General features: G+C 41.9%; 1 protein-coding gene across 2 annotated transcripts in view; it reads right to left on the reverse strand.

Annotated features, from left to right (window-relative positions):
- The window catches only part of TEX26 (testis expressed 26), a 31635-nt gene extending 17423 nt beyond the window's left edge, over positions 1-14212 (reverse strand). The window contains exons 1-3 of one of the 2 annotated variants that reach the window (XM_014791259.2): positions 14137-14212; positions 8698-8782; positions 3713-3878 (exon numbers count right to left, since the gene is read on the reverse strand). In XM_014791259.2, coding sequence (XP_014646745.2) covers positions 3713-3878; positions 8698-8782; positions 14137-14197 — 312 coding nt within the window. In that variant the 5' untranslated portion in view covers positions 14198-14212. The remainder of the gene's footprint in view (positions 1-3712; positions 3879-8697; positions 8783-14136) is intronic. The other variant, XM_087435770.1, reaches the window with a different exon arrangement.
- Positions 14213-18421: the final 4209 nt, after the last annotated feature.

Consider the following 18421-nt stretch of genomic DNA (forward strand, 5'->3'; position numbering starts at 1 on the left):
TTTCTAGCTTGTTGATCTCATCCAGTCTCATTTTATTTCAACCATATGAGATGACTCCCAAATTTATCTTCAGCTTAGACCTCTCCCCTCAACTTAGATCCATATATCCAACTGGCTTCTTAAGATCTCCTATTGAAAGTTTACTTAAGACACCTCAAAAGTCACATGCCCACAGAGCTGAACTCTTGAGTGTCCTCCTAAGTCTAGAGTATTCCACATTTCAGTTAATGGCCACTCTATCCTTCCGACTGTTTAGACCTAAATGCTTGGAGTCATCCTTGGTCCATCTCTTTGCTTCACATCCCACATTCTATGCATCAGGAAACCTTATTTACCTACAAAACATACTCAGAGTTTGACCTCTTCTTCCAATCACTGTTAACACCCTAGTCTAACACTAAAGCCATCATCATTTATCTCCTAGATTATTGCAATAGCCTCCTATCTAGCATCTCTGCTTCCACCGTTACTCTCTTACAGTCTACTCTCAGCCAGGGTGATCCTGTTAAAACATGATCATGTTATTCCTCTTCTCAAAAGCCTGCAATGGCTCCTCATTTATTTTGTAGTAAAAGTCATAGTTTTTGCAATGGCCTACAAGGCCCTACATGATTTACTCCCCGCACCTCAGCACACGTCTATCCCTCACCCCTCACAACCCCTACACTCTCTATCTTCCCTGTCCTCTCCTCTTCCCACATTCTTCTTCACTCATCTCACTCCAGACATCAGGACTTCCTTGCAATTTCTTAGATGTCAGACATGCTCCTGCCTCAAGGCTTTGCCTTGAAAGGGTGAGAAGTTCTCAACCCAGATATCAGCATGGCTTTCTCTCTCACTGCCTTCCAGTCTTAGTTTGAATGTCACCATCTAAATGACACCTCCTCAAACCATCACAGGTAAAATTGCAAACCCTTTCCTCATCCACTCCATTCTGGATTCCCCTTACCCTAATCAATTTTTTCCATAGAACTATCACTTTCTAACCTTTTATGGCACATTACAGTTCGCCTGTGAGTTATATTTATCATCAATTGTCTGTCTCCTCCTACTAAAACATAAGCTCCACAAAGACAGGGATTTTTTTTCTCCTGTTTTGTTCACTGCTACATCCCCAGACCCAGAAGAGTGCCTGGCACGTAGTAGCCACTCAATAAATGTTGGCTGTTTAAATGAGTGAATAAAAGGTAGTACATGGAACCATCCACAGCCTAAAGGCTTTGCGTGCACACACACACACACACACACACACACACCCCACCCCCAGTCACTGCTAAGCCCAGGTAAATGGTTTTCTCCAATACCCTGAGCAGTAATTGCCCTCACCAGTGACCTATGGTGGGACACCCAATAGATAGCAGAGATATTTGACCTGGTGATGGATCTCTCTTTCTTGTATCTGTTTCCCAAGCATCTAAGGTACCACATCTTTCAGGTTTTCCTCTATGGCTGCTCCTTGGTCCCCATTTAAGGCTCTTTCCTCACCCTGCACCTCACATCTTTCAGGTTTTCCTCTATGGCTGCTCCTTGGTCCCCATTTAAGGCTCTTTCCTCACCCTGCACCTCAAACCTGGGGATTCCCCAGGGCTTCTTCAGAGGCACATATCTTTACCATCTACATGCTCTTCCTGGCAGTGGTGGTTACTCTAAGGTGTCACCTGCCTCTGTATACACACAAGCCCTGCCAGCAAAAGGGGGCCATCCAACAGAGTCAGCTGGAGAGTCTCGTGATCATGGGTCAAGACCTGACCTGCCTCCAGCCTGTTTTCCCCCCCTGGCTGCCCACACCTTGATGCATTACAACTGCTGCAGGCATCGGCCCTTGTCTTCCACCGCCCTTTCCTCAAAGGAGCCCCAAACCACCAGTCTGCATTTTAACTCCTAGGGCTATACTCCTCCTCTGTTCCTTAGTGGCAGATCCTCTCTGTTAGCAGAGAAGGAGACTTGCTATTCTCATCCTAGTCCAGGCCCTGAGCCACAGTCAAACTATTTAACAGAAAACAAAATAAATGGCAGATAGAAAGGCCTCAGGAGAGTAAACAACGCAGCATACCCTCAACTCAGGTTGATGCAAAGGGCATTCGTGCGCTAGCAGGGTCTGCAGTCTGGGGGCACTCAGTGGTTGAGAATGCAGAGGGCAGTCTGCCACACTAGCTCTCATTGGCTGAGAGTGCACAGGATACCCTACCACACTAGCTCTCATTGGTTGAGAGTGCATATGACACGCTACCACACTGGCTTTCGTTGGCTGGGAGCCTTCAATAACGCTTACAGGGAAAATAAATGCTGTGTGTGTATATGTATATATATGTATACATATACAATATAATATTGTAACTGACTATTTTACATTAATTTTAAAATCTTAAGGAAAATATTTAAGAGGTAAATAGACTATAATAAAGGAGTGCCATGAGGAACCAAGTTAAATGGGGTATGTGTGTATGTTCTAATGACCCCTAAGTCTCCACCTACAGCTCACCTCTTCCACATGAGCTCTAGGTCTGTATATCCAACTGCCTGTTGAACATATTCTCAGCCAACATGTTTTCAACTGAACTCACATTTCCCCCAGGCCCTTCCCCACCAAACCTGGTCCTTCTGCATCTTCCAGCTTAGTAAACAGCATCAGCATTCAGCCAGCCGTCCAAGTCAAAAACAGGAACATCATCCTTCATTTTTTTCTCTTCCTTGTCTTTCAGTCATCAAATCCTGTCCATTCTATCACCTTATTTTCTATTGAATGCATCCAGGTGGCTCCATCCCAGGTGGCACCACTCCAGGTGGCATCCAAGGAAATGAAACCCTTTACTACAATTGGGTATTGCCTTTTATGATGGGATAAGGGTATACAGTGCCAAGAAAATAGAGGGAGGTCAGTTATTTCCATCCAGAGGAGAGGGAAATCAGAGATGGCTCTCTTTAAGCTGAGCTTTGAAGAATCTATGAGTTTCCTTGGTAGACAGGAGAAGGGCATTCTAGATAAAAGTCAACAAAATGATAAAAGGTCTGGTGGTTTGAGAATGCATAATATCAAACACAAATACTTGTGTCTGACTGTTCATAGCAGCATTATTCATAATAGCCAAAGGTGAAAACAACCCGAATGTCCATCAATGGATAAATGGATAAACAAATTGTGGTATATACACAAAATAGACTATTATTCAACAATAAAAAGGAATGAAGTACTAATAGATGCTACAATGTGGATGAAAACATTATGCTAAGGGAAAGAAGCCAGAAACAAAAGGTCACAGATTGTATGATTTCACATATAAAATATTCAGAATAGGTCACGAACAGAGATAGAAATCAGATTCATAGTTGCCAGAGGCTAAGGAAGAGGGAAACAGGAAGTAATTTCTTAATGGATATGGGGTTTCCATTTGGGATGTTGGAAATGTTTGGGAATGAGGTAGAGCTGGTGGTCGTAGAACATTATGAATGTACTAATTGAAGTGAATTTTTCACGTTAAAGTGGTTAATTTTATGCTGTGCGAATTTCACTTCAAGTTTTAAAAATCTTTAAAAGAATTTAGGGAATAAGGGAGAGGTAGTTAGAAATAAATGGGAGAAGATGGGCAAAAAAATAGTCTAAGAAAGACCACAACTGTAGATGATGAAGGATCTTTGGCACATATTCAAACTCTCCTTCTTATGGATTATTGATACAGTACTAAATTTAATAGACAAGCAGATATTATCTTACTTGCATGGGGTGAGATTGGTGGCTCCCGACTCCTCTTGAAGTCCCAGTTTTGATCAAATCTTCTTCGGAACATGATTTCCAAACATACTCATCATTGTACTGTGTCTGATTGGGAATAGGATCACTAAGTGAATATGTATATCCTAATCTTCTGATACTTTTTTGACTACAAGAAAAGATGATGGAAATTAGAGTAAGGGATTAAATACCAAAATCTCACAACAATACACGTCAAATAATTTTACTTGTTACATTCTTTTAAAGATTGGCTGGCTTAAGACGTGATGCCAGAAATAATTTAATTTCCAGATTCCCCTGAAAAGAAACAATCCTGTATCTTAGGATGGCTCTTAGCAAAAGTATGGGAGACCTAAAATGAAATTCAAAGAATAACAATCTGAAATTCATTGATTTTTTAAATTCATTTGTATAAAGAGCTGAGTACTGTCCTATATAAACAGTACTTCAATGTAACCAAACAGTCTGTGAAGAAAAGTTTCTCTCTACAGAAGTAAAGAAAGAATTAGGATAGCACTGGTTTGCAAATCCCTGATGAAATAATGCATCGAGGCAATGATCAGCAGTTTCCATGCACAGCTCAAAAAGAGGGACCACCAGATACTATGTGCTCTGGATGGACATACACAACACCACCTATTAAATATTTTTGCCAAAATACCTGAATGTGATGAAGTCTTTGGAATATCAGATTACAGGAAATACATGAAAAGAGGAATATTTTAAATGACATAATGGGGATGAAATCAGAACAATGACTGTTTCTTCAACAAAGAAATTCTCAGAAAAAAAAAAGAGGGGAAGTAAGAGACATAGTAACCAAATGCAATGGGCAGACCTTATTTGGATTCAATTTTGAACCAATTGGTGTTTTTTTTTTTTTTTGGTTATGAGACAACTCGGGAAACTTCATTGCTGATTGGCCATATTCGATACTAAGGAATTTTTCTTTCAGGTAAGATAATGGTATTGTTATGTATTTTTAAAGAGTCTTTATCTTTTAGAGATAAATAAAAAATAGTTAGAATTGAAGTAATACATAATGCCTGAAATTTTCTTCAACATTATTCAGTGGGAAGGCTGGGTGGAGGGTATACATAAAAAGCATCCACCTGTTGTTGATTATTGAAGTTGAGTGATACCTGGAGATTCATTGTATATCCCTTTGTGTAGATCTAAAATATTTCATACTGATTTTTTTTTAAAAAGAGGGCTGGGTTAGATGCTGGTTATGTCTGTAAGAAACCAAACATCTGGATCCATCTGAATGATGGACTATTTTACTTATCATTCAGATGTGTAGGGTCAGGTGGGACTGTGGTCCTAAATCAAACTAAAGCAATCAAAGGTACATGAAGATTTGCCAAAGGGAATAAAGCACAAAGAACTTTAAAGGAATAGATATTCTGATCTCCATTTCTCAATGCACTCTTTCCTGACATGTACCTGCCTGAGAACAAACCTGCAGACCTGCTCATCCTTTCTTCCCACAGCCCTTTCTCCCCTCCCCACTTCACCACAGGATCTTCCTAAGGTGCAGCACACCCCAGAGTGTAAGCCTCCAACCGTGAGAGGGGTGCCCAGTGCAGGGAAACTTGGTCATAGTGATTTCGGGGAAGCCGCCTTGTAATTCAAACTCCACATGCTTGCCGAGGGCATCTCATGTGTATTCCAGAGAGGGAAGGGTGGTGCCATAACCAGGGCATTATGGCCTGTACAGAGATGTTCTGAATTTAGCTACAATGCAGAGTGGCATGGCAGAGAGTAAGGTCCAGTTTTCCATCCCCTAACAATTATAAAATGTTCACCCCTCTTTAGGGGAAAGCTTCTGACAGGAGAGCAGAGAATACAGAAAGCTTAAAATGGCTCTTTCCCCCACATATTTAAAGGTAAGCATCTTTTCAGCTTTTTTTAATCCCTAAGAGATGTCATTAGCTGCAAAGCAAAGCATCTCTGAGTAGATGAAGCAGTACATGGTGGCAATGCTGATTCTTTTAAATACAACTGGGATCCTATCTGAAACTTCCAAATTTTTAAAGATTCACTGGATAAAACTGGTACATAAAAATCTCGTGATTTTTTGTCAGATTTTGTATTCATCATTCAATAAGGTATTTAAATCTTGTTTTTTAGCCCAATCATATTATGAAATATTTACTCCAATACAGCTAGTCCTCATTTTATTTTATGTTGTAAAATATTAACAACACATGAATGTGTATGCTAGCTTGCCAGACCAATTAATTTTCTCCATATATAACTTTCTCTTTCATTAAATGCATAGTAAATGCTTTATTTGGTGTCTAAAGAGAACAATGAAATTGTTTCTGATTATTATACATGATTATTATTTAGTTATTCCCAAAAGTTAAGCACCAGAGTTCTACACACATGAGAATATATTTAAACTACAGTACATCATATTTTTTTTATCCTATTCCTCACTTCACAGAGAACTTATACATTTAGCTACACATTTCATTGCATTATTTTCATTACTTGGATATAATTAGTCATATTAGACCTGAATCTTTTTATACTTCCCTGTCTACTTTTAATAATCTTCTCTAAAATATGCATTCCATAATTTATCAAGAGTTTTCATAATATTCCTCAAAACATATATTAACATCTATTTGAACTGGAAGTGCAGTCAGATTTTATTTTGACAGGAAGTAAACCTAATTTGCTTGTTGGTTTGACAAGGACTGATTTTACCCAGTAGGTAAACACGGTATAAATTGTATGCATTAAATTTTCAGCTCTAAGATTTTGATAAAAATATATTTAAAGTATGTGATGGTAAAAGCCTTTTATCAAAAAAAAAGATTGCATCGGAAAACATTTATTGAAATTAATGTTCCTATTTTTTAAGTTATTTTTGAGTATATAATATCAAACAAGTTTCCTCCAAGTGAAAGAGTAACTGACGTAGTAATAGTCATTTGTTAAGACGTGCCTTTTCAGTATACTTCTCAGAAAATGAGATAGCGAATAGCTCAATAACTGGATGACAAATCATGTAATTATTTGCTTTCAATAAAATTGAAGGAGTACCCAACCAAGTTGTCAGCCAATCAATCATTAAAAATCACCTTGTGATTTTTGGCATATAACTCAGAAAGAGTTCAGAGTACCGAATGACAATGAGACACTAAAACTCCTTTCAGTCACATCTGCTTATTTATGTGAACAAGGTTTCTCAACACTATGTCTATAAATTGTACAAAAAAAAAGAAGAAGAAGAAGAAAAAGAAGCAGAAAAAATTGATACTGAATGTGGTCTCATTTCAAAAGTAATACACTCAGAACTGGATACATAAACTCATTGGAAACAAAACAGCCCCATTTATCTCATTAAGATGCAGTTCCAAAAAATTTACTTTTTGTATTTAGTAATTATTAATATTTGTAACGTGTTTATTGCTTTGAGCAATTGTGTACTAAAAACAATTGTAATAACTCAATACTTAGGGTCACATAACATGTTTAAAAATTAATATCAATTAATATACTAAATTAGTTGCAAAGAAGTATAATGGAGTGATCAATAAACTGCTTTCGAACACAAAATCTATTACAGCAGGGTAAAATTCTACGGAGGAAGTGGAACAGGAATAAGAGTTCAAGACAGAAAAGGAATGAAATCAATTGTCTATTAAGGAAGAGCTTGTGTGTGTATTTTTTAAAGGATCATAGTGTGCGTCAATCTGCTAAGGTGTTTAGATTACCCATTGATCATATTCAAAGGAATGACTTAACTGTTTTATTTTAAAATGTCGATATTTAGAATGCGCTGGAAGTTTTATCTTTTGCAACTATTTAAATTTACAATGAAAACTTTTCTGTGAACTTAAAAAATATGTGAATTTGAAGACCACTGACCTAGATTCTGTTAGTGTCCATTTGTTTTTGGCTTTCATCCCAAATGTTTCTTCTCCAGACAACTGTTACTGTCTGGGAAGCTGGCATAGTCATTACCATCAGATGATAAATCTCCCAGTTAAGGACATAACGTGACTCAGCGGGATAGCCAATAACGCGGAAATCAGGAGGCCTGCATCCCTGCACTTTTTGGGAGTCTGTTATATGTTGTGCTGGGGGAAAACGAATGAAAATTTTTTTGAGTAATTTCTTTGTGCTAGTCACTGAACTAGTCTTTCATTCTGTCCTCAGAACCACCACCAACCATAAAACTGAGCCACAGATGGCTTGTCACTTGCCTAAGGTAGCAGAGACAATAAGGGTTAGAGCGGGGAGCTGAGGTTAGAACCCATTTCTGCCTGACTCCACAGCCACAGTCTTGCCAATACACCATTTGACTTCTCAACAATTTGAACTGTTCAGGTGAAAAGATCCTCTTTACTGGGAACAATTTACAGGGTAAACACAGGTAAGTGAAGGTTCTCCATGCTGAGCTTAGAGAGGCAGCTGGGGGATAGAAATGCTCACTCCCCTCTGTTCAGGTGGAATTGGAGGGAAAGCTGCAAGCCAACACTGCTTTAGGAAGCCACAATTGGAGGAGTGAAGGGAAGGGGAAAGGTGTGGCCTTCTTCAGCTTACAGACGAGTGTTGATGACAGAAGTGCTAATGACTCTTCATCCCTCCCTTCCTTCAGTTGTCACTGCCTACTATAGATCAGGTAATGGATTCAATTCATACTTAGTGTCTAGGTAGCACAATTCTAGGGAACCTATATACTGGCTCTGTTGTAAACCATGATACACAGTGACTTTATAAAGGATCCATGTGTCAGTTTTCTTAGTTTTCCTGCAGGAGGTTTGGACACTGTTTGAAGAGGGGACCCTCTCTGATGCCTGGAGGAGACCTGTGCATGCAATGGGTCCTACCTCAGTGCATTTCCATAAGCCTTCTCTGATTACTCTATTTGTTTTGAATTCTGAATAGTAGAAGACAAGTGAACAACTGAAAGTGTATCTATCAGTCTGACTCCAGTGGGGAGGTACCGGATTAAAGCAGGCGCCACTCCTGTCTTAGGTGTAAATGCAGTCTTCATCGTGGTCGCGTAGGAATCCCAGCTGGTGTTGCCTGCTGGAAGTACGATAAAGCAGTTTTAAATGTGTCGAACTAGCACATTTTGATCAAATGTTGCTTTAATAATTAAACAATTTTGTAAGAGAAAAACATTCTGGATAGTAATTTAAAGTTTAAAGGAATAAAGGCCCACTTGTAGCCTCTACTAAGAGGGGAAACTCAATTTAATTATCTGAGTTTCCTCCTAAATAAAAATATGTGTATCATTTTTCTTGAGAAGTCGTACGTGCTATGTTAAAGAGTTCCAGCGATACATAAAAATATAAAGCAGAAAGTTTACTTGACATTCTGTCATCTTAAGAGGCTCACTATTACTGTTTCAGTGACCGACTTTTCATGCATCATACGAGCCCTGTAAACACATGAAACGATTTTACACGAAGGGGCTCCTAGGTTACACATCAGGTTTTACCCTGGACACTTTCTCCTTGCTTCTTCCTCTCCCTGCACTTTATCACCCTCCTCCCCATCCCTCCTTCCAGGTAGCCTAGGTTAACAATATGCCTGTTTCTTTCCAGACTTTTATACCTGCTGATATAAGCAGATACAGATTTATATACACAGATATAAATACTTTGACATATTGGGTTTTAGTTCTTGCCATTTTGTTTTACAAAAATGGGCTCATATCATACAAAGTGTCCTTTTCTTCTATCTGTCATTTAACAGAGTCATCTGGGAACCCCCTCCCACTCATCTGGTGTAGCTCTAATTCATTCTTTGTAGTAAGCACAAGATTCTGCGGTGTGGATGGTATTTCAAGCTATGCGAGCAGGTGAGATCAACAAGGGAGGGAGCGTAGTTAGAGGAGGTGAAGTCCAAAGGCTGAAGCCTGGGGCATGCCAATGCCAAGAGCCTGGGGCGATGAGGAGGACCAGGGAAGGAGGCTGAGAAGAGCCGTCAAGTGAGGTGAGAGGAAACCAGGAGTGTGTGTGTCCCGAAAGCCAGAGCAAGACAGTGTTTCCAGGAGGAGGGAGGGGTCGCCTATGGCGATGCTGCTGGCGGGTCAGGAGGATGAGGACCGAGAGCGAACCGTTAGGCAGACACTCCAACAACGGAATTTATCTGTCCCAACCTCCCACTGTCCACAAAGTACCACCCAATTTCTTGGGAATAAATATTTTAAATTTAATTCAGTCATTCTCTCATTCTTCGTATCTGTTGCTTTTTATATTTCACTAGAACCTGGGTTGAAACGTTCCCTCTAATGTTTGAATAAACTGCTGGGTCCATCACCTCCCCTCTAGAATGCTGTAGCCACCTCATGGCCTGGGTTTGTTCCTACTCATACATCCTAAATACAATTGCTGTGAAGTAGCTTTCTCAAATACATCTTCAATTTCCAAAGAGCCTTAAGATCTCTGTGCCACTGCCCAGCATATAGGGCCTGACCACATATTTTGTTTTTGCCATCTGTGTACTGCTTACTGCTCATCCCCCCATCTCTCCCAACCTGGTCTTGTTTTTGGTTTAACAGGCCCTTGGATCCCGCCAGGCAGTTGGATCTGCTCATCTGTGACATTTACCCGCTGCCTTCACACTTGTTGAGTTTCGCCTCCACCTAGAGGCTTCCCCAGTCTAACCAAAGCCTCAGCCCCTGCACGTCACACTCTGTCCTCTGCTTACACTGACTCCTGGTGTCCACACTCTGATCCTGCTCCACGAGAAATGACATTAGCCTTGATTCTCCTGCTTAGTGAGAATCACTTTATGCTTTAAAGCATTTTATTCCAATGGTAGAATTAAATGTCCTTTGTTAAGAGAATTTCAAGCATGGACAAGTAAGTGGGAAGAAATTGTGAGACAGTGCTGCTCTTAAAAGAAGCATTCATTTAACCTGATTTAACCTCTGAGTTTGACTCTTGGAAGCATCAGGAAGGATCCTCTGCGCAGAGACCACACATCACTTCACCCTCTCTTTCCTAAGGCAAACAACACTAACCTAGGCCAGATCACTTTCCTTTTAGGCCCAGATATGCCTCAAAAATCCTGGCAAAACAGCGCTCCAGGCAGCATCTCCCAATCAATCATGTGGGTGACCAAGATGCACCTCTGGGTGTCCCTGTCTGAGGTCCTTCCCCGTCTGAAGACAGGCTGGGGCTGGCAGTTGGCAGCCTTCTATTGCTGAGAGCCTATTCCAGAAGGTGGCAGGTGCAGGAGGGGGATGCCTGGCTGCTTCTAGGGCCCGAGACCAAGTAGACCTCCCTCTCTGTAAGTCTAACTCACACAGATGATAAAATGATTAGATGCACACTCGATTTCCAGTACATCTTCCTTTAATTTAATCTTTAATGGTTTTTCTTACAACTCTTGATAGTTCTGTATTTCTATGCTTTTTACTTTCATTGACAAAGCTTCTGAAAATAAAATGTTATTAGAATTAATCCTCTTCATTAACACAAATATTAATTTTAAAATTTATAATACTAATATTCTAAAACTCTGCTTCCAGTGTGTGCCACTGCTTTCTTTTGCCTTTATTCTTGGTAAGTAAGTATCTCAGTGTCTTTCTCCGTAACTCCATGATCATCTCTCCTGTGATTCTCTCTTCCTGTTTCTCCCTTCTCTCATTCTCTGTTCACTCTACAAACAAGCCCTGAACCCCACCCCCGCCATGGACCAAGTCCCGTGCTAGGCAGTGGGGCATAGAGACCCTGTCCTGGCCTTGGGAACTCACAGGCAAGAGAACGAGCTAACAAATATCCAATGAGCACAAGTTTATAAATGGGCTGATGTCCTGTGTGTCACAGGAAGACCGAGGAGGGTGTGATTCTCTCAGCTTAGATGAGAAGAGAGGCAGCAAGGGAGGGTCCAGGAGGGACTTCATAGAATAGCTGGCACCTGAGCTGGGACTTAATTTAGAAGGACTTTGACAGGGAAACACAGGAGGACATGGAGGGAAGCATTTTACTGAGGATGTAGCATGAGATATGAAAGTCTGAGACACGACAAGTGGCCCAGTGCTAGCGAAGGGAGGGAGAAACGGCTGACGACTGGTCAGCGAGGGCTTGTTTGCTGTGCAACATCCTTGAGCTTTATTCTGCTAACCTTGGTGACCCCCTGGAGGTGTTCACAACTAGGAAAGTTTATTGTAAAATTTAAAAAATATTATAAAATCGTAACTAACGTGTATATTATATCACAATTTTACAAAGTCTTTTCACATACGTTATCTCATTTTATTCTCATAATAATCTGATAGATAAGGCAGGTATTAACAGTACTTAATAAATCTAACTTCACCTTGTTGTTGTGAGGATTAAAGAAGATGATAGATTTAAAGCATTTATAGTAAACTGAAGGGGGCTCCAAAATGTCCATAGACATAAAAGTGCCAGTGGCTCTCTACTCTTTTTATGAACGTCCATATCTTAATTCAACCTGTGAATGGTATCTTATTTGGAAAAAGGGTCTTTGCAGATGCAATTAAGGATCTTGAGATGAGGAGATCATCCTGGATTATCCGGTGGGCCCTAAATGCAATGTTAATGTCCTTATAAGAGATTAGAGGCAGAGGGAGATTGAACACAGAAGAGGAGAAGGTGATGTGCCCATGGAGGCGGAGACTAGAGTTATGAGGCCACAAGTCAACAATGATGTCAGCTACCAGAAGCTGGAAGAGGCAAGGAAGGACTCTCCCCTAGAGCCACCAGAGGGAGTGCCGCCATGCTAACACCTTGATTTTGGGCTTCTGGCCTCCAGAATGTGAGAGAGTAAATTTCTGTTGTTTTAAGCCACCAGCTGGTGGTTATTTATGACAGTCCTTGGAACTAACACAGCACTTGAGTCCAGTCGACAGCAATAGTTCAGTAGCAGTTAGTCCATAGTAGTCATCCTCAACCTCATCCTATTTTTGGACCAAAGTTGGGCAGTGACACATCAGGCCCCCCTTTTGGAGGGTGACACTGGTAACAGTGGAGGATAGAGTAGCACAGACTGGCTATTATTAGAGATGAAGACTGGATGTGAAGAGGCAAACTCACCCGGGGTGGGAGGGGGGACTTCGGAGGCAGAATCAATGAGACCTGGTGTCAATGAAGCTGCCCTCCCTTCTGCTTGTGCAACTGGGACCCTCCTAACTGACCCAAAGTCTAGGAGGAGAAGGAGTGTAATTTTGTACGTGTTGAGTTTGAGGTCCTTCTGTGACATGCAAATGGATCTGGTAGACAGTTGGATATTTTTGTCTGAAAATTAGGAGGAACCTCCCAGTTAGAGTAAAGATTAGAGAGCCATTGGCATTTTTATGTAGACTCAAAGCCCTGTGGCACGATGTGGCCCCTCACGTAGAGGATGTGAACTGGGAAGGATAAATCTTGGAGGACTCCAACATTTCCCAGACAAGAAAAGACAATAAAAGAAACGAAGACAGGGTGGCTAGAAAGGAAGAGGAGATTCAAAGGGAGGGCAGCAGGGGGATCCTGGGGCAGAGGCTCTCTCCTCTCTCTCTCCTCTTTGCCCTGCCACCACATAGAAACTGGGTGTTTTAAATATTTTTTGTACTAATTAAGTATTTTCATTTTCTATTCTTAATTTACAAAATGAATGGAATGAAAATACCCATTTCGTTCATTCTCGTAAGACTACAATTCTAGAGAATTTGCAGTTGAACAATCCCCACTGCTCTATAGCCTCCGTAGACCACAGTTACCCAGCTAGACGGCTGCAGTGGGTTATTACTCCTCTGAGAAAGGCCAGGATGGAGCAGACTACACAGTTATCACACCACCAGCATCACAGCTAGAGTGGCCCTCACTCCACTGACACAAAAAGCTGAGTTGGTAAACCTGCTGCATTTGCGTGCAAAATTAGTATTAAAATCGCTACATCTGTTAAATACAAAATCACTTTGAAAGCAAAATCGGCAAAGGTTAGGAGCGACAGCTGAATGCCGTCGTTTCCAGCCTCTGCTGCAGCCCCGTGGGGCGTGGCTGCCTCCGCAGATCCACTTGGGGGTCATTTCTCGGCGTTCTGCACCTCCCCACGCGGCTGAGTCTGCTCTCTTCAGAGCTTCCCGACCTCCCTTCCTTGTCTTTGGCCTTGTTCTCCTGGAAGGGCACTAGTCCTTCTTTTTTCTTGTCCTCTCCTAGCCAAGCATTTCATGGGTGTTTAAAAGCACCGGCGTGTTTTCGGGAGGGGTTTGGCAGAAAGGATGGCGAGGGGCCGGAAACGGGCAAGGTCATGAACAGCCCTTCATACTCCCTGACTGCCAGCCTCTCCTTAAATTGAGTTCCACCCATAGGAGGGAGGCAGACACCCTCAAAGACCGAAGCAGCCTTTGCTCCCGCGCGTACTCCCTCTCCAGGAAAGACCCCACCCCCGCGGCCCGGCGGCTGGCGGGGCCGCAGTCTTACTTGGCCGGATCTTGTGGCCGCATTGAGAGGGGCCCGGAGCCTCGGGCTCAGGCTGTGCCATTCTTGCCCCAAGGGGCAGTCACGGCGCCCCTTCCTCCACCGGAACCGGGTGCTGCAGGCGGCGTGCGGCTGCTTTGTGACGCGTCGCCATGGAGACGCGCGTCACTTTCCTGCAGCTCAGCCCCGCGCCAACGTGTGCGGGCGGTGTAGGGCGCTTACCCAGACCGGGTCGGGGACCTGGTGCGGGAAGTAAAACGACGTCTTTCCAGTCATATGGATAGCTTACTTTCACGTATTTGTATAGTTCTTGCAATGAGCTCTCCTGAGCATTGTTTTGTATATTTGGGGAGAGGAGAAAAAGAGGAGTAGGTTGAAGAGAAAGTATTGTCAGATTTTTCAACTGCAAATTTTCATCTGTCCATAACTTTCAGCTTAAGCAAATGTGGGCAAGGGTGTCACGGATCTTGCAGTAATTAGGAACCAAGTAAGAGGATAAAATCACAAGTCATTTTGTGTAAGGAGAATTAGAACCAGAGTTTCTGAGACAGTTTCGTGCTACCAGACTGGTCATGCTGGCACAGGAATTAGGAGAGGGCAGAAGGGTGAAAAGTGTGCTTGGAAACAGGAGTGGGCAGGGGTGTTTGTGACACTTTCTCCTCACCAGGCCGTGTTCCTGGCACCAGCCATCATGTTTTGTGATTGTCGATGTAATTGTTCTTCTGCCCCCACAGATTAAACTGTCACCCCCGTGTATGTTAGAGTTCTCCCAGGATGTGGAGGGTCTTGTATCTTCATATTCTTGGCACCTGCCTGATAACTTGACACACAGTAGGCGCTTGGGGATGTTGAATGCCTCCAGGTTAGGACACAGCCGTTACCCACTTGGGTGCAAAGAGAACGCAGAAAGCACCCAGTGGAGACTGTGGGCAACATGTTTAGAAAGCAATTTACAACCATTCCTTATCCTTTAAAGGGGTTATTCTGATATAGGACCTTAGGTGAACCATGAAGTGTAACGAAGGGCAGTTTATCAAAGGAGACAGAATAAGCATCAAAATAAGGATCCCAAGTAGATGGGCATGGAATTTCTTAAAAATGAAGAGCTAAACTAGACTTTTCCTAGAGCAGATTCCTATCCATATAATGGAACGAATATAACACATTTTATATTCCCAAATTTTAAGCAATGAATGGTAGAACACATTAGAAGGCATAGACTTCTGTCAATGTTATTAAAAGGAACTAGTCTAAATTAGGATTTAGTAGTGGCATCTAAATTAAGGAAAGTAACACCCAATAACAGATTACTGTCTGGAAATGGTAGAGCTAATTAGCATAGCATAATTTAAGAGTAATATATTTTTAAAATAAAGCAGTGAGTATGTATATAGAATTTTTAAGTGAATTCTTATTAATATCTTACATTTGTCTCCTCTTAGGCAAGCTGTGAATTGGTGGGCTAGGCACTGAATTGAGAGACGGATCTCTTTCTACTTTCTACCTGGGGACCCTTGGGGTAAAGCACATACCTTCCTTATCTGTAAAATGAGTATACTAGTACCCACCTCACCGGGCTGTAAAGATTAATAATTCTAATGATAATTTATAAATTGTAAAGCCATGCAAACCTAAGGAATTGCTCTTTTGTCCTATTGCTATTCTGATCTCCATTCTCTTTATAGTCTTTCATTTCTGCTTCAAAATGGATTTTTGGTGTGGATCCACATTATTGTGAGTAGTACAGCACGATTCCTGCCTCTGAATCTGAGTCGCTGGAGGCAACTCCTTTCAATGATTAAGTAGAAGTTTTTTTCCTTTCTTCTTTCCCCCCACAAACAGTGACTGTGCACTGAAAATGAGCTGGATGATGACATATTAAGGGCAATGACTTGGGAATTATGGGAGCTTGAGGAGATTGTCCTGGAAGAGGAGATGCCTGAGCTGAGGTCTCAAGGATGCCTGGGAGGCAACCAGGTGAAGAGGCAGAGGTGCCACAAGGCAGCCCATGTACTGCAGAGCCCCTGAGAAGCTTGGTATTGCCATATTGTAACGAGTTGGAGGGCGGAGGGAAAGCTGAGAGATGGCGGGAGCAGAAGGCCCTGAAGCCCTGCTGAGAAGCTTGGACTTCACTTGAGCATGAGGAGAATTCACTGAAGTGGGTTAAACAACAGAGTGAAGGGCTCAGGTCGGAAGTTTAAGTGAAGTCCGTCTCTTTTTCCAGGAGTAAGAGAAGCAAGGTTCCCTATCACCTGCCAGAATAAGTTAATCATACAGAAATTAAGACATCTAGATTACTATATGCCATTTACAGAGTTTTGAATAGATCAAAAACAATTGAGAGTAGTTGTATTGAATGGGTTAAATGTTAATTGGTTGTTTCCAATTTAAATTATTATAATAAATTTCTTTCTGCACACACACATACAAATACATACGGAGGGAACATGATGTGAAGTATAAAGACAGGGGTGGGTGGTGGAAGGAAGAGACAGCAAGTATAGAACCCTCACATTTTGGCTGAGAAAGAGAAGAATTCTCTAGCTGGCAGAGAGGGAGTGGGTCAGGTAGAGAGTTATTACTTAAAATGAGAGAGGAATAACCAAGTTCATAGGCCAAGGGTAAGGAGCAGGGAGAGAGAGAGCTGACGCTACAGGAAAGAGCAGGTGGGATACAGGCCTGGATAAGACAGGTGCGCTAGCACTCTGCTCCTCAAACTGAGTGTACCACCAACAGCTGGGCATCTCGCGAGAACATGGATTCTGAGTCAGTAAGTTAAATGGGGCCTGAGCTTCTGCTTTTCTAACAAGATCCCCAGGTGATTCATACAGCTTAAGATGGACAGATCTAGAGCCTTGTCCCAGGACCAGCAGCCTCAGCCTCACTTGGGAGCTTGCTAGAAACACAAAGGCTCAGGCCCTGCCCAGACCTACTGAATCAACATCTGCAGCTTAACAAGACCTCCAAGAGATTCCTAGGCACGTTCAAGTTTGAGAAGCCCTGCTCCAGGTAATAGGAGAGGTAAGGTTGTCTCCCAAATGAGAGGGAGAATGGGGAAGAGTTGATGGGAGAATTTAAAGAGCAAGCCAATGAAGGAGGTGTAAATGACTTGGCAGATGGCTGCTTCAAAAGCCCAGAAGAGGTCACAGTCTACAGTGATGCCCAAGTACTTTGGATACAAACAATCTGAATGAAACTTCTCTGGCTTGGTTGCTATATTTGGGCAAAAGACTTTCTATTACTATGTAGTATGCAATGCTTTTATTCAAGTGTCTTCGTGTTAAAAAAAAAAAAAAAGAATATTGCTTTTTCCCCTTTGTTTTAGCTGATTGATTAACTCATAAAACATTTTCTCAATTTCTGTGATGGACCCTATTATTCAGGGTTCTCTAGAGAAACAGAACCAACAGAGAGAGAGAGAGAGAAAGAGGGAGAACGTGTGTGTGTGTGAGTGTGTGTGTCTGTGTATAGGGAGAGAGAGATTTATTGTAAGGAAGTGGCTCACATGATTGTGGAGCCTGACAAGTGCAAAATCTGCAGGGTGGGCCGGCAGGCTGGAGGCCCAGGCCAGAGCTAATGTTGAGGTCAAGTCCAAAGGCCATCCATGCAGAATTCCCTCTTGCTCAGTCTTTTGTTCTACTCAGGCCTTCAACTGATGGGAGAGGCCCACTCACATGGTGGAGGGCAATTTACTTTACTCAAAATCCAGCAATTGAAACATTAATCTCATCCAAAAACACTCTCATGGAAACATCCAGCATAATGTTTGACCAAATATCTGGACAGACCCAGATCTTCCTGAAGTCATCTAGTTCATATCTGCCACTAAGAGGGGTTGTGGTTAAGCAGTCCAAATGGGGTTGCTATCTTTTTATCGAAAAATCCAGAAAAGGAAATTCTGTAATATTCTCTATTGCATTAGGACAGTCCAACTTAATGGGGTAAATTCTGAGCTTTAACTTGCCACTCACCAAACTTACTTACATTTTATCCAAATAAAGCCAAAACAGCCAGTTCAGACTGTTGATTCTATCAAAACCTCGTCAGTCCTGTATAAACGTCACCTCTCCTGGGCCACCCCTGTTCTCTCTGATCCTCATGTTTTTCTCCTCTCTGAACTCTTAAGAAGTAAGCTGACAGGGCCAGCCACTGGGCAATTACCAAAGCCTTGTATTGTTAGTTCTCTCAAGCGTATTCAAGTAGTGAATATCAAGTGTTAACACTCATTTTAAATCTGTTATACCAGCATTTATCCATCCAAATGAATGCTCTCTTCTTCAAAGTAATA

Source organism: Ceratotherium simum, chromosome 10, assembly GCF_057802395.1.
Source record: "Ceratotherium simum simum isolate JZ-2026a chromosome 10, ASM5780239v1, whole genome shotgun sequence".
Classification (NCBI taxonomy): domain Eukaryota; kingdom Metazoa; phylum Chordata; class Mammalia; order Perissodactyla; family Rhinocerotidae; genus Ceratotherium; species Ceratotherium simum.